A 14836-nucleotide genomic window follows, 5' to 3' on the forward strand; every position below is an offset into this window, starting at 1 on the left:
CTTCTATTGTTGGTGGTTTTGAGACTGGTTGTTTTTGAATTATGTTATCAAAATGAAATTCTTCTTTTGGTGGATCACAGTTGTGTGATTCTTTTAAGTAGTCTGCAAGTATTCCGCAGTCATCGATGTTGTTATACGCAGTCTTCTGTGTTTCTGAATCTATAAACTGTAAACTTAGTCATGTGTTGTTCTTTAAACTATTTTTTGAATACTTATAAAAGTTATTTTTATTGTTCTGCTTAAAATATGACAACTGATGTTAACCAACTTTTTAAATGTCATACTCTTGATCTCTTTGAGACCTTTTGACACACATTTGCGTGCTTCTATTAATTTTTTTCTGTTCTTACCATAGCTTATTGTTTCTTTATAATCAACTAATCACAATCATCAGTCCAGCAGGCATATCTGCATTTCTTTTAAAGAGGAATACTTTCTTCAGCATTGTGAATAATGTCTTGCTGAAGTTGTTCCCAACATTTAGGGTATTCTCTTTTTTTTAATATGTTGTAATCATTTTCTCTAGGTAACTTCTGTATGCCACATGTTTTGAGGTGGTACTGGCTCTTTTTTCAAGAGGTTGGTCTAACCTTAAGTTTAACGATAGACAGATAGCGATTCGAATCTAAACTGGTGCTCTCGACAACTTTTACATTGAGTACCACCATTGCATAAAAGTTTCTAATTACAGTATAGCAACATCACGGAGTCTGTTATCACCACAAATTGGATTTGGTGACACCCATACAATTTGTTTTCTAGGAAGTTTTTTTGAAGACTGTACATTTCAGTACTTTATTATATTCTTTCATTTCACCATTTCTCTCTCTCCTGAATAAATATTCCACTCTGCAGTGGGTGTAAGGCTTATGAAACTTTTGGAGAGATAAATGTCTGAAGGGGGACTTTAATCTGGGACCACCTCCTCAGAAGCTTCTCAAATACCTTGCTGCAATGCTAATCTTAGGAGAAAAAATATTGCACAGAAATGGCTTAGCTTATTTCAAGAATGAATCTTTCCACTCTGCTGACTGTGTGTTTGAAAATAGATTAAAACGTGTGAAAATATGTCCTGCACACACTTTTTATATGAAGAACTTTCATCACAGTGTAAATTCTAGAAACAAACCTTTTATGATGGGGAAGGTGTTCATCTATAGTGTCTTCTTCCCCACAGCACTAGTATAGCAAGGTATGCAAGAAAGCATCTAAAGTGTTTCAAAAGTGGTAACTTGGGGCACAAACATCTGTACTTCACAAGCCACTTTATGTGTGTGGCATAGATTAAGAGTATGGTGGGGTAGGCCAGGATAGATCACCTGATAATACCATTGTCTTCAAAAGGTACATGTTTGATTCCTAGCCTTGGTTAAAGTTACAGTCCACAGCTTTTTATCTGCATATATATCTGATGATCCAATTTAGCACCACGTTTAAAAAAAGTGTAAGTATTTCAGCAATTTACTTGAGTGTGCATTTCATTTGATATGTGAATTCCTATTCAACTAATCTACCTTGTCGGAATAATAACCTTGCTCATGTCATTTGTAAACTCTCACTGTGCAGGTACTCATCTACCCTTCTGAAGTAAATAAATGCACTACTACTTTCTTACAACTTTCTCAAATGTTTCTCACAGTTGACTACCCCTAGTGAAATCCTGTGTTTCCAAGTTGTGCTCTGCAGTGTTTTCAAGCTTATTTACCAAAAGTCAATGAAGATATTTTATACAAACTGCTGAGGTGGGATGTATCTCAGTAATTGTTGCAATCTACAATTTGGTCCTTTTCAGGACTATGGATTTCAGCCTGTTACCACATATCAGCTACTATAACCAGATCTCAAAATAAATAGAGAAGTACTAGTTACCAGATGAACTATGTGGTGATTGACAAATAGTTTTTGTAAAATTCAGTTCATGAAGCTTGCTTTAAAGTGAAAAAGGTCCATATTTTTTCACTAAAGAAACTGAAGTGACTGTCGCAGTGCGCCCCTCACCTCGCCCCCTGCCTCTGGGAGGGAGGGAGGGAGGGAGGGGGGAGGGAGGGGGGGAGGGGAAGAGAGAGAGAGAGAGAGAGAGAGAGAGAATTGCAAATTTTTGGAATAAATGAATGAATTAGGTAATTCTTATACACACACAGCCAGATGTTTATTGGTACAAAATTACAAATGAATAAGTTTTACAGAAATCTTTCACGATAATAAAAACATATCTTTGTCTGGAACTTCTTTCTTTACTATATGGCATGCTTCGTAATTAAGTGCTCTTGCAAGATTGCGAGCTAGAGCTACTCTTATTAGATTAATTTTGTCTGGCATTTCTGCATCATTTACAGACTTTTGGCTCTTTTTACACCTTGAAGTAGACAGAGAGACTATGCCCTTTTCCAGCAAGAGTTCTTCCAGGCATTGGCTTAGTCCATAAGTGTCACTTGATGTGAAAATGATGTCATTTGACTCCAAAAGAGGCAAAGAATCAATCAGAAGTGTTATCCAGAAACTGAAACAGAAATAAGCAATAGGCTATTGCATTTCACATCAACAATACTGATAACATCATCAACTGCATTTAGTTAAGTATTAGTACAGGCTACAAAACTTCAGTGCTCTCGTGCCAAGTTATTCTCTGCTTTTGTGTAAATTTTTCTATCAAACCATGTGTGACAAATGTGGTGGTTGCCGTAGAAAGGAGGGGGGTGTTCTGTGAAGACTGTAGGTTATGGTTTCATTGGGGTAAATGTAGCGGCGAGGAAATGGTGATAGATAATGAGGCTCTTCCATGGCAATGTAGGTTATGTTGAAAGGACAGAAAAATCACTGAACAGGAGGCAAAAATTTGTGCCCTTAAGGCTGAATTAGTTGAATTTGGAATTATGTAGGCTAGGGGAGGAAAGAGAGAGGGGGGTGCTGGGAAAAGGTAGCAAGCAAAGGGCGAAAAAGGGAAACTGTTGAAAAAACTTTAGAAATTCAGTTAATAAATCAGTTTGGGTTGCTTTCTGAAGTAGTGGAAGAAGGGCTTCAATTCAGATGTAGTTGAATGTAAGTTGAAGCAGAATATGAACTTAAAGAAAAAAGACAGGTAGTATCAAATCAGAATAGGAAAAGAAGAATTCTGCTTCTAGGTAGCAGTCGTGGGAGGGATGTAGGCCAGCAGCTTCAGGACAAATTAGGTGCAGGGTATCAGGTCACAAGTTTTGTGAAACCAAGTGCTAGCCTTATCCAGGTGACTAAACTTAGGTCAGCTATGCAAGGACTTTGAGAAGGAAGATCAGGTAATTATAGTTGGGAGAGCAGGAAACAGCCTGGCTATGAATCCAAGATTGCGAGTGACCTGGACAAAATAGAAGCAGAAACTGGGAACACAAATGTGTGGTTTGTGGAGTTCCAGTTGATGCTATTGGTAGGTAGGGATACACTACACATGGCCTACAGCTAAAATAGGAAGGGAAAAGATAAGTTAGTTTCTCTACTAGCAGAGACTGTAAGGGGGGAGAGGGGGCACAGTAACACAAGGGATTATCCCTTGTGGTAATGGGACCAGGCAGACAGTTTTTTTTAGGTTAAAGCCAAAGTCCAGACAGACAACATTCAAGAAAAATAGAATAAAAGAGGATTCATGTACACCAAATAGCGATAAAGCTAAGGGTAGTATCAGTTTACTTCATCAAAATACCAGGGGAATAAAAAAGTAGATGAGCTGTTAGTGTGTTTAGATGATCTCAAAAATAAGAATGAGATTGATATACAGAGTGTTCCACTCAAACCTTCCTGGTTTCAAAGACACAGGAAAAAAAAGCCACACCACAGTAGATACAACAATGAAAAATGCACCACATTGTAGAGCATCTCAAAGAATTTATTTATTTATCATCAGTACACCTCTACACGTGAACAACTTGTAGCATGAAGAATATCGAATCTATATTCAATTTCTCGCCAAGTTCTTTGTGACATTTCCTCTGTTATTGTTGCAATCGCATTAGTGATATGATGTTGCGACATAGGAATACGTTCCACTTTGGTTGCATACACGTGGTCCTTCACGAATCCCCACTTGAAGAAATCAAGCGCTGTAATGTCGGGTGAACATGGTGGCCAGGCAATGGGTCCTCTGTGTCCGATCCAACAATTGGGGAAATTTCCTATCCAGGAACTTGTGAACAGCCACTGTGAGCTCCATCTTGTTGAAAAATGATGTAGGATTGCAAGTTTTGTATCTGAGGGTACATAAATTGCTCCTACATGTCCACATACAATGACCCATCCACTGTTTGTTCTGCAAAGAAGAACAGTCCAACATTCCTGTCATGCATTACCCCACACCAGTAGTTTAGTTTACGGCTATCACAAACATGTTCAATGACAACGTGCGGATTTTGCAAACCCCAAATCCGAACATTATGCCTATTAACCCTACCTTATAGATGAAAGGCTGCCTCATCTGAGAATAAACATCCTGCCAGGAAGCTGGCATCCATATCAATACACTGCAGCATATCCGCAGCAAATTATTGTTGGCATGGTTTGTTGTTCAGTGTCAGATGTTGCAGAATTTGTACTTTGTAAGCACACATACGAAGATGCTGGTGAACTACACGATGCAATGTTGATCGAGGTACATCAGGTTGCCTAGATGCTTGACGAATTGACTTATGTGGGCTTCTGAGAAATGTTTGTCTGATGTCCTCCACTGTCTCTTCTGAAACTCCGTAACGGGCACCGCCACAATGTTTCAGAACACATCCTGTTGCCAGAAACTTCCTATGCCATTCCTTAATTGTTTTCACAACAGGTGGATAACATTCATAAACACAACGATAATTTCTTTGACAGTAATATATGATTTTGTTTCTGCAAACCACACCACTGCTTGGGTGTGCTGCTGTGGAGTTGCCATTTTCACTCCATGCGACCATGCTGCACTCTGATGATGATACTTAGCATTTCTTCTGTGGTTTTTTCTCTCCTGGGTCCTTGAAATAAGGGAGGTTTGAGTGGGACACCCTGGACTGTCTGCCTGAACACCATGAAACTGTGGGGAGGGAAATGTCCATATAAATGGATATAATTTAGCATCTAACTCTTGCAGATCTAGTGTGGATAAGGGAGGAGTCGCCATTTACACACAACAAGGGTATACGTACAAAACAGAAGAAGAAAGCAAATTTTGTGTCGATCAGCACTTTGAAGTTTGTGCACGTGAACAACAGCTAGATAATGTAGTGTTGATATTAGCAACCGTGTACAGGTCCCCATTAGGAGATTGGGAGTTATTCATAAATAAGTTTGACTCCCTATAATGCTGTCTGTCAGACAAAAAGAAGAAGTTACCAATCTGTGAAGATTTCAATGTAAACTTTCTAAGTAATTCTGATAAGAAAAATGAACTAGATGTGTTATTAATGACATATAACTTAGAATCAGTGATCAACTTCCCAACACATATAGCTCAATACAGTAGCAATCTAATAGATAATGTATTTGTACAGCAAGATGATGTAAAACTAACACATGCTTTCCCTGTGATAAACGGATTATCACACCATGATGGACAACTGATTAACTTAGAAACATAGCAGGGTGTACAGTTCAGAAACCATTCAGTAGAAGTGTAAGGTGGTCAACCCAGTATCTATAGAGCACTTCAGAGAAAGTTTAAGAAAAGTTAATTGGAGATATGTATATAATGAGCCAAATGCTAACGAAACATATACCATATTTCTTGTTAAATTTATATCCCTTTTTGTACATTGTTGCCCAAATGAATTACTAAATGTAACACCAAACAGTTTTCAAGGAAACCATGGATTACTACAGGTGTTTAAGTGTCTTCAGAAATAAATAAAAAATGTATGAGACAGCACGAATTAATAGACCCAGAAGCAATTTTACACTATAAAAATTGTTGTAACATACTGAGAAAAGTTGTCAGAAAATCGAAAAATATTTATACCAGAGATGAAATTAACAACTCTGAAATAAAATCAAATCAATATGGAATGTTGTTAGAAGGGGGACAGGAAAAGCAACCACATGGGTAGGTAGTATTACTATTAAAGAGAATGAGACCATCTTCACTAACAGCACACAAGTAGGTAATATATTTAATAACCATTTCTTAAGTGTAGGTGAAAAAATTGGTGAGAATTGTTCAAAAGAAAAAGCCAACTAGTACATGGAAGAGTCAGTTTTGAGAAATCCTTGTCAGATCAATTTTCATCTAACAACCTCTTGTGAAATAAGGAAAAATCATCAAATCTTTAAAAATAAATGTTCTGTTGGACTAGATGACATCTCAAACAAGATATTAAAACAATGTGGAGCAGTTACAGCTGATGTTCCGAGTCACATCTGTAATGCATCACTAACACAAGGTATTTTCCCAGACAGGCCGTTGTCAAGTCTCTCTACAAAAAACGGGACACCACAGATGTCAATAATTACTGGCCAGTACCCTTGCTTAAAGCATTTCCAATATTTTTGTGTTCATCTGAGGCTTCCTACATTCCAACTTTCTTATTCTTAAGGACCTGAAAAATGTGCATGTCTGATAAATGCAAATATAGATGCGAATGATGACTCAAACTGCAAAAATACTGACAAATGCTGTTTCATAGAGAACTGTATCCAGATGAACTATTTTATCAGACATGGTTTTAAACATCTTTATTTTCTGAATGTACACTTATCACCATGAAAAGAACTGCATCCAGACAGACAAAGAGAATTGCAATCACTGTAGGTAGGCAGGCAGGCAGATGGTACCATACACGCGACACAACTACACTTTCAATTTGGAAGGAACAACATGTAGTGCGCTACAGTGCCTCAAATCACGCATGCTAGCACAGTGTTGGGCCCCCGTGGTTGTTAATACATGCATTGAGATGTGCGGCATGGAGTTGTACAGGTCTCGGGTGAAGTCCTGTGAAACTCTATCCCCTCCCACTTGCACCTGACTGCACAGATGGATGTGGAGTCCTGAAGACACACTTCATGAAATCCCACACATTCTTGATTGGGGAAACAGTGTGGCATTCAGCTGGCCACAGCAGACTATCCACAGCTGCAAGACACACTCAGAAGATGGCAGCACTATGAGGATGAGAGTCGTCCTGTTGAAACAGGACATGAACATTCACGAACAGCAGAGCTACCACTTGCAGGACCTCATCCACTTACCATTCAGCTGTCATGGATCCCATTAGGAAAACTAACTGTGAATGGGCGCCACACAATAATGGTAATCACATCATCACACCAGGCTAGCTAAAGGGTAATGAGAGCCCACAAACTACTCTTAGTGGCACACACTATTGTGCCTCCAGACACAAACCCTGTGGTTGTCACCTCTAAGGTAGAAATGGGACTCATCACTAGAGATGACCTGCGACCAACCTGTAGGCCTCACGTATGTTGTTGCCGGCACCAGGCGAATCAGACACAATGCTGTGCAGGAATGAGTGGCAGACGTCATAACGGATGGTGTGTGGCGAGCCCTGCTTCATGCAGCTGCCTGCCAATGGTAGCAGCACAAACAGGATGTTAAACAGAAGGCAGGGAATCCCAAAGAATGGTCCCTGTTATTGCTACTGGATCTGCTTGCATGTGGCAGCCTATCTTTGTGGTGCTTATCACACATCCAGATACATGTTGTGCATGCATGCCTTCCTGTGTCCATTGTCACCAACAAGGGCAATGGTGGTGTCCACATAGCCACTGTGTTGGGTAATATGAAGCTAGTATCAACCACCCAGCCTTCCACAGCCCAATGCTGCAGCTCCTCTCAAACTCCCAGCCGGGAAACACATGGGCAAACATGTCACCTGAACATAGTGCATGTTCAGGAGTGCTTGCATGTGGTGGCCTATCTTTAGTGCTTATCACACATCCAGATGATACATGTTGTGCACGCATGCTTTCCTGTGTCCATTGTCATCAACAAGGACACTGGTTGTGTCCACATAGCCACTGTGTTGGGGAAAATGATGCTAGGACCACCCAGCCTCCTGCAGCCCCATGCTGCAGCCCCTCTCAAACTCTTCCAGCTGGGAAACCTACTATCAAATGTGTCACCTGAGCATAGTGTATATTCAGGTGATGCTTTAGTGACATTACCCGCTGTTGTACTGTCCAGTACAGCCATTTGGGGCCCTCTTACATCAACCTATGTGCAAGACATCACGGGCCAAACTGCACTCCCTGAGTGCAGGCCAAACATGTGATAGTAATCATTGCATAGCTGGTGGTGTGCAATGTACCCACCCAGTTTGCAGTGGATTGGTCAGTTCCTACTGGATGCAGCTCTTTTTAAGACAATAATATCGAAAATGTAACCGTTTTTGGTTCCTTGTATTGCACATTATCTGACGAAGTCCACTTGTGAGAGATAATGTGCATAAGACTATATTTGATGACTGGGAAGTGCATGAATGTAACAATGTATCAGTGTGTTTGATGCTCTGGTGTCACACTGACAGTGGTCAGTTAAACTTTCAGTTTAAGATGCACTGTGCATAATGCAAAGTAGGACTCAGCCACGGGACCTAGCACCTTAGAACAAAGAAACACTTACGTTTGTCTGGTAACTAAAATTCAAGAGTATACAGCGTGTTTCAGAAGTGATAGTCAATATTAGATGGGTAGATCACATAACTAATGAGGAGGTATTGAATAGAATTGGAGAGAAGTGAAATTTGTGGCACAACTTGACTAGAAGAAGGGATTGATTGGTAGGGCATATTCTGAGGCATCAAGGGATCACCAATTTAGTATTGGAAGGCAGCACGGAGGGTAAAAATCGCAGAGGGAGACCAAGAGATGAATACACTAAACATATTCAGAAGGATGTAGGTTGCAGTAGGTACTGGTAGATGATGAACCTTGCAGAGGATAGAGTAGCATGGAGAGCTGCATCAAACCAGTCTCTGGACTGAAGACCACAACAACAACAACAACAACAACAACAACAACAACAACAAGTCAATATTCAGGGATATGACAGAAATGACCATTTGGAACAAAAATGTCAAGTAAACATACCTTCAGAGCTATTAGCAATTCTTGATCTTTGATACTGTGAAAGAAATCTCTTCTACTGCAAGCTCTTTGCCTTCCATATTTTTGGAAGTGGCAGTATTGCCAAAAACAAGGGAAAAAAAAAGTCCAGTAAACATGTGCTCTAAAATGCATACCTTAAATGTTATGAGCATTTGTTCATTAGAAGAGTTAAGTTTCAAAATACCGAAGATGAAAAAGTGCTCATAGCTCTTAACATATGCATTTTAGAGAACATGTTTACTGGACTTTTTTTCTTGTTTTGGTCCACACTGCCACTTCCCAGAATATGGAAAGCAAAGAGCTTGCAGTGTAGAGATTTGTTTCACAGTATCAAAGATCAAGAATTGCTAATAGCTCTTAAGGTATGTGTTTAAGACCCCTTGTTTACTTGATTTTTTTTTTTTTTTTTTTCAAACGGTCATTCCTGTCATATCCCCAAATATCGACCATCACTTCTGAAACACCCTGTATATAATGCAGATACTTTAACATGGCAATTTTAGCGGACGAGTGTTCTGAAATGTGGTTGTGTTAAATGCCAATAGAGGTTGGGCTTGAATTACCTCATTTACAACACTGTCAGGCTTGGAAAGCAATTGTGTAACAGCCATTACCAAATACGAGGTGCATTCAAGTTCTAAGGCCTCCGATTTTTTTTCTCCGGACTGGAAAGAGATAGAAACATGCGCATTGTTTTAAAATGAGGCCGCGTTCATTGTCAATACGTCCCAGAGAGGGCAGCACCGTACGGCAGATGGAATTTTACTGCCAGCGGCGAGAATGAGAACTGTTTTAAATACTTAAAATGGCGACGTTTTCCTTACTTGAACAGCGTGCAATCATTCGTTTTCTGAATTTGTGTGGTGTGAAACCAATTGAAATTCATCGACAGTTGAAGGAGAAATGTGGTGATGGAGTTATGGATGTGTCGAAAGTGCGTTCGTGGGTGCGACAGTTTAATGAAGGCAGAACATCGTGTGACAACAAACCGAAACAACCTCGGGTTCGCACAAGCCGGTCTGACGACATGATCGAGAAAGTGGAGAGAATTGTTTTGGGGGATCGCCGAATGACTGTTGAACAGATCGCCTCCAGAGTTGGCATTTCTGTGGGTTCTGTGCACACAATCCTGCATGACGACCTGAAAATGCGAAAAGTGTCATCCAGGTAGGTGCCACGAATGCTGACGGACGACCACATGGCTGCCCGTGTGGCATGCTGCCAAGCAATGTTGACGCGCAATGACAGCATGAATGGGACTTTCTTTTCGTCGGTTGTGACAATGGATGAGACATGGATGCCATTTTTCAATCCAGAAACAAAGCGCCAATCAGCTCGATGGAAGCACACAGATTCACTGCCACCAAAAAAATTTCGGGTAACCGCCAGTGCTGAAAAAATGATGGTGTCCATGTTCTGGGACAGCGAGGGCGTAATCCTTACCCATTGCGTTCCAAAGGGCACTACGGTAACAGGTGCATCCTACGAAAATGTTTTGAAGAACAAATTCCTTCCTGCACTGCAACAAAAACGTCCGGGAAGGGCTGCGCGTGTGCTGTTTCACCAAGACAACACACCCGCACATCGAGCTAATGTTACGCAACAGTTTCTTCGTGATAACAACTTTGAAGTTGGGACGGCTCCTAGTGACTTTTGGCTTTTTCCAACAATGAAAGACACTCTCCGTGGCCGCACATTCACCAGCCGTGCTGCTATTGCCTCAGCGATTTTCCAGTGATCAAAACAGACTCCTAAAGAAGCCTCTGCCGCTGCCATGGAATCATGGCGTCAGCGTTGTGAAAAATGTGTACGTCTGCAGGGCGATTACGTCGAGAAGTACCGCCAATTTCATCGATTTCGGATGAGTAGTTAATTAGAAAAAAAACAAAAAAAACGGAGGCCTTATAACTTGAATGCACCTCGTACTTTTGTGTTGTGCGTTGATAGTTTTCTTTTCTTATTTTAAAATGATTGCATAAACTAATCTGGGCCACAAGGGGAGTTAGATTATGACCCTCGCAATACCAGAAGAGATCAGGTCAGCGATCTCTGTTACCATGTGTCGGTTCTACTTTTACAGAAACACAGAACATGAGTGAAAGGGAGACAGGGCTCATTTCCTCACACCACTTCTCCCCCCTCTGGTGCTCATAATTTTAGTTCACTTACGTTCACAGCCCACTGGCGATTTATGGTGTCCACACCCTGCACTACAGTGACCAGAAAACAAAATCTGTCAACGTATTTCAACCACACTGAAAGTCTTCTCCTATCATGCAGACCGAATTATTTTTGGTTCTACTTTTATGCTAAAAACCTTGTCAGTTCTATGCGTAGCATAGTTAAATATGGGTCACACTGCTATGAATGACCACGAAAGGTTGACATCAGTATTCTGCGGATTTTGTAGTTATCAAATTGGATGAAAAAAAAATAATGTCAAACACTTTAAATCACAGGAATAATGTGTTCACCAGCAGGAAAATGCTGCTTCTCAACAGCAACAATCATTTGTTACGAGCTCTTTTTTAAGCTTATTTTGAAATGAGTGAAAAGAATAATCCTGTTCCATAAGGCGATCCCTCTGACCATCCCCTCTGGCAGTTACAATTCCTATTTGTTTTCACTCATGGCCCACTGCCATTTTATAGTGTCTGCACTCTACACTATAGGGACTGGAAAACAAAACCTGTCAGTGTATTCAACCATGTCAAAAGTCTTCTGCTAACATGCAAATAAAGTAGTTTTTGGTTCTACTTCTACGCCTTGTCGGTTTTATCTGTAGCGTTGTCAAGTATGGGTCAGACAGCTATGAATAGTCACGAAAGATCAAAATCAACATTCTGCCAATTTTGTAATTTTCAAATTTGGTGGGAAAACAAAAATAATGTTGAGAACACTTTAAATTGGAGAAGCATGGTTAATTGGTGGGAAAATGCTGCCGATTACCGATGTAATACCTTGTAGAAAGCATACGTAGAGCCAAATGAAGAAAACCAAAAAAGGACATTTTAGAAGGGGGGTGGGGGGAAAGAAATAAAAACCAGCTGAAGTTTCTGCAAAAGCAAACTTTTCCAGTCAAAGAGCTCCCCATCATCACAGTCAATTTCAGTGCACTAAAGCTTTGTCTTCAGGCACTGAGTGACAACCTTTTACATTTGAACATCTAATCATTTACAAACAAAAAGAAATAGATGCTAATTTTGCCAGAAATATAAGCTACATTTTCACATCCATAGAGTAATACATCAGTGGCTGCATTTGTTATATCTGACTTGATAACCTCTCAACTTCTTCCTTTCTAGTCTGTTCCACTGTTGGACAGTTTAATTCCTGCACAACCTCAGGGTCCTTCAATTTATATACTGCCCATTTCTTCGGATATTTCAGGTCATGCTGCTTAAATCTTACATTGCACTTCGCTGCAACAAATGTATGCTCATTACCTATATAGGCACCAGTTCCTTGATGTCTCAAAATGAGTCCTATCAAGCGATTCCTCCTCCTAGTCTGGTTGTGCCACTAATTTCTTTTCTTCCTAGTTCTATTCAGTACCTCCTCGTTAGTTACATGATCCACCCACCTAATTTTCGGTATTCCTCTGTAATACCACATTTCAAAAGCTTCTATTCTCTTCTTGTCTAAACTGCTTATCACACATGTTTCACTTCCATACATGGCTATGCTTCAGACAAAAACTTTCAGAAAAGACTTCCTGACATTTAAATCTATATACAGTGTTAACAAATTTCTCTTCTCCACAAACACATTTCTTGCCATTGACAGTCAACTTTTTATATCCTCTCTTCTTCGGCCACTACCAATTACTTTGCTGCCCACATAACAGCACTCATCTACTACTTTTAAGTGTCTTGTTTCCTTATCTAATTCCCCCAGCATTAACCAGACTAAATTTGTCAACATTCCATTATTCTTGTTTTGTTTTTGCCGATGTTCATCTTATATCCTATTTTCAAGATGCTGTCCATTACCTTCAATTGTTCTTCCAAGTGCTTTTGCTGTCTGACAGAATTATAATTTCATTGCCAAAACTCAAAGTTTTTATTTCTTCTCCCTGAACTTTAGTTCCTAGCCTTTTTTTTTTTGTTTCCCTTACTGCTTGCTCAATGTACAAATTGAATAAAATTGACAGGGTTGCCTGTCTCATTCCCTTCTCAACTGCTGCTTCCCTTTCATGACCCTATATATAATCATCTTATATCTCCCACTACTGCCTGATGTCTTCCATGTGTAGCATATACTCTTTGGAGCTTCATACCATGTGTCTGTTACAACCTTTGATGATGTTCCCAAAATTCCAATAAGTTTTCATCTCCTGAGTTCATTCTTCTCAACCTGAACTTACTAGCATATGTTTGTTTCTCTCATACGCCTCCTAATGCATTAAAATCTACCATGAGACTAACACTGCCTTTGGTGTTTATTATTTCCATTAATTCTCCAATGAAATCACAAATGTTTTCTATTTCTTCATTGTTACAGTTTTTTTGTTGTTATGTCAAATGGGCTATCTTTCAACTGTGATATCCTTCACTCACATGGTATGTGTTCATTAAGTGGCACCCATTTCTTTGTTTAATAAAATAGCTGTGCAATTTTTCCCTGACTTTTGGCTTCCACTGTGAATTATTTTGAAATAATCTGATCTAAAGTCACCATTTTCAGCCCAAATAGTCCTATCTCACTGACACTGTCATAGTCTGACTTCATCCAGTTTTTCCACATTTAACTGTGTTCATGCATTCCATGAACCAATGTTAAATTTATCTTTTCCTTCTTCTTTTTGGTTTTCTTCCTCCTGCTCTGCAAGGATTTTGTGGAATGATGACCTGAGAAGCTCATCATTTCTCCTGCTGGACCTTGTTATCCAAAACCCACAATCAGTAAAAATAAGTACATTATTAGACACTGTCATTGTTGCTACACATGGGATATCCAAATTGATGTTTCATGTGATAGTCTCCTGTTGCTTTCCACATCACTGCATGGCCTTGGTCGCTTATATGGCTTCAGGAATAGTTTCTCACCCCAAGGGTGAGGGGTAACCTACCTCAATCTGCTCATCTGCCCTCCAAGGGGACGGCTGACGCTCGGAGATTCCAGGTGACATTCCCCATCACCACCAAAAGACTTTTTTTTGCATAAGTGCACCACAATTTTCTCCCCAAATGTATGCTCACGTTTACTGTGGAATGTATTACACAACAATAAATTATTTTCCCCATACAACTGTAAACATTATCCCCATATTTACACCTAATGTATAGTTATGAACTTACACATTCATCAGCAACTAAATTAAAGATTGATGTAATCTAAGACTAAGTGCTCCTGTTGTGATGCCTTACGGAATCTTTCAGCATGATATGTAGCTGGAGTATCTTAATACCTCACAGCAGCTTTCGGCGTGATATCAAGTGCGGCCCCCCCTTATGAACTACGGACCTTGCCATTGGTGGGGAGGCTCGTGTGCCTCAACGATACAGATAGCCGTACCATAGGTGCAACCACAACGGAAGGATATCTGTTGAGAGGTCAGACAAACGTGTGGTACCTGAAGAGGAGCAGCAGCCTTTTCAGTAGTTGCAGGGGCAACAGTCTGGATGATTGACTGATCTGGCCTCGTAACGCTAACCAAAACGGCCTTGCTGTTGTGGTACTGCGAACGGCTGACAGCAAGGGGAAACTACAGCCGTAATTTTTCCTGAGGGCATGCAGCTTTACTGTATGATTAAATGATGATGGCATCCTCTTG

The 14836-nt window shown here is 40.1% G+C and overlaps 1 protein-coding gene across 1 annotated transcript in view; it reads right to left on the reverse strand.

The window, feature by feature from the left end:
- Positions 1–2124: 2124 nt before the first annotated feature.
- LOC126162374 (nuclear pore complex protein Nup85) overlaps positions 2125–14836 on the reverse strand; it is a 139270-nt gene continuing 126558 nt past the window's right edge. Inside the window, exon 12 of the mRNA XM_049918832.1 lies at positions 2125–2500. Within this exon, the coding sequence (XP_049774789.1) occupies positions 2194–2500 (307 nt within the window). The 3' untranslated portion in view covers positions 2125–2193. The remainder of the gene's footprint in view (positions 2501–14836) is intronic.

This window comes from Schistocerca cancellata, chromosome 2, assembly GCF_023864275.1.
Source record: "Schistocerca cancellata isolate TAMUIC-IGC-003103 chromosome 2, iqSchCanc2.1, whole genome shotgun sequence".
NCBI classification, from domain to species: domain Eukaryota; kingdom Metazoa; phylum Arthropoda; class Insecta; order Orthoptera; family Acrididae; genus Schistocerca; species Schistocerca cancellata.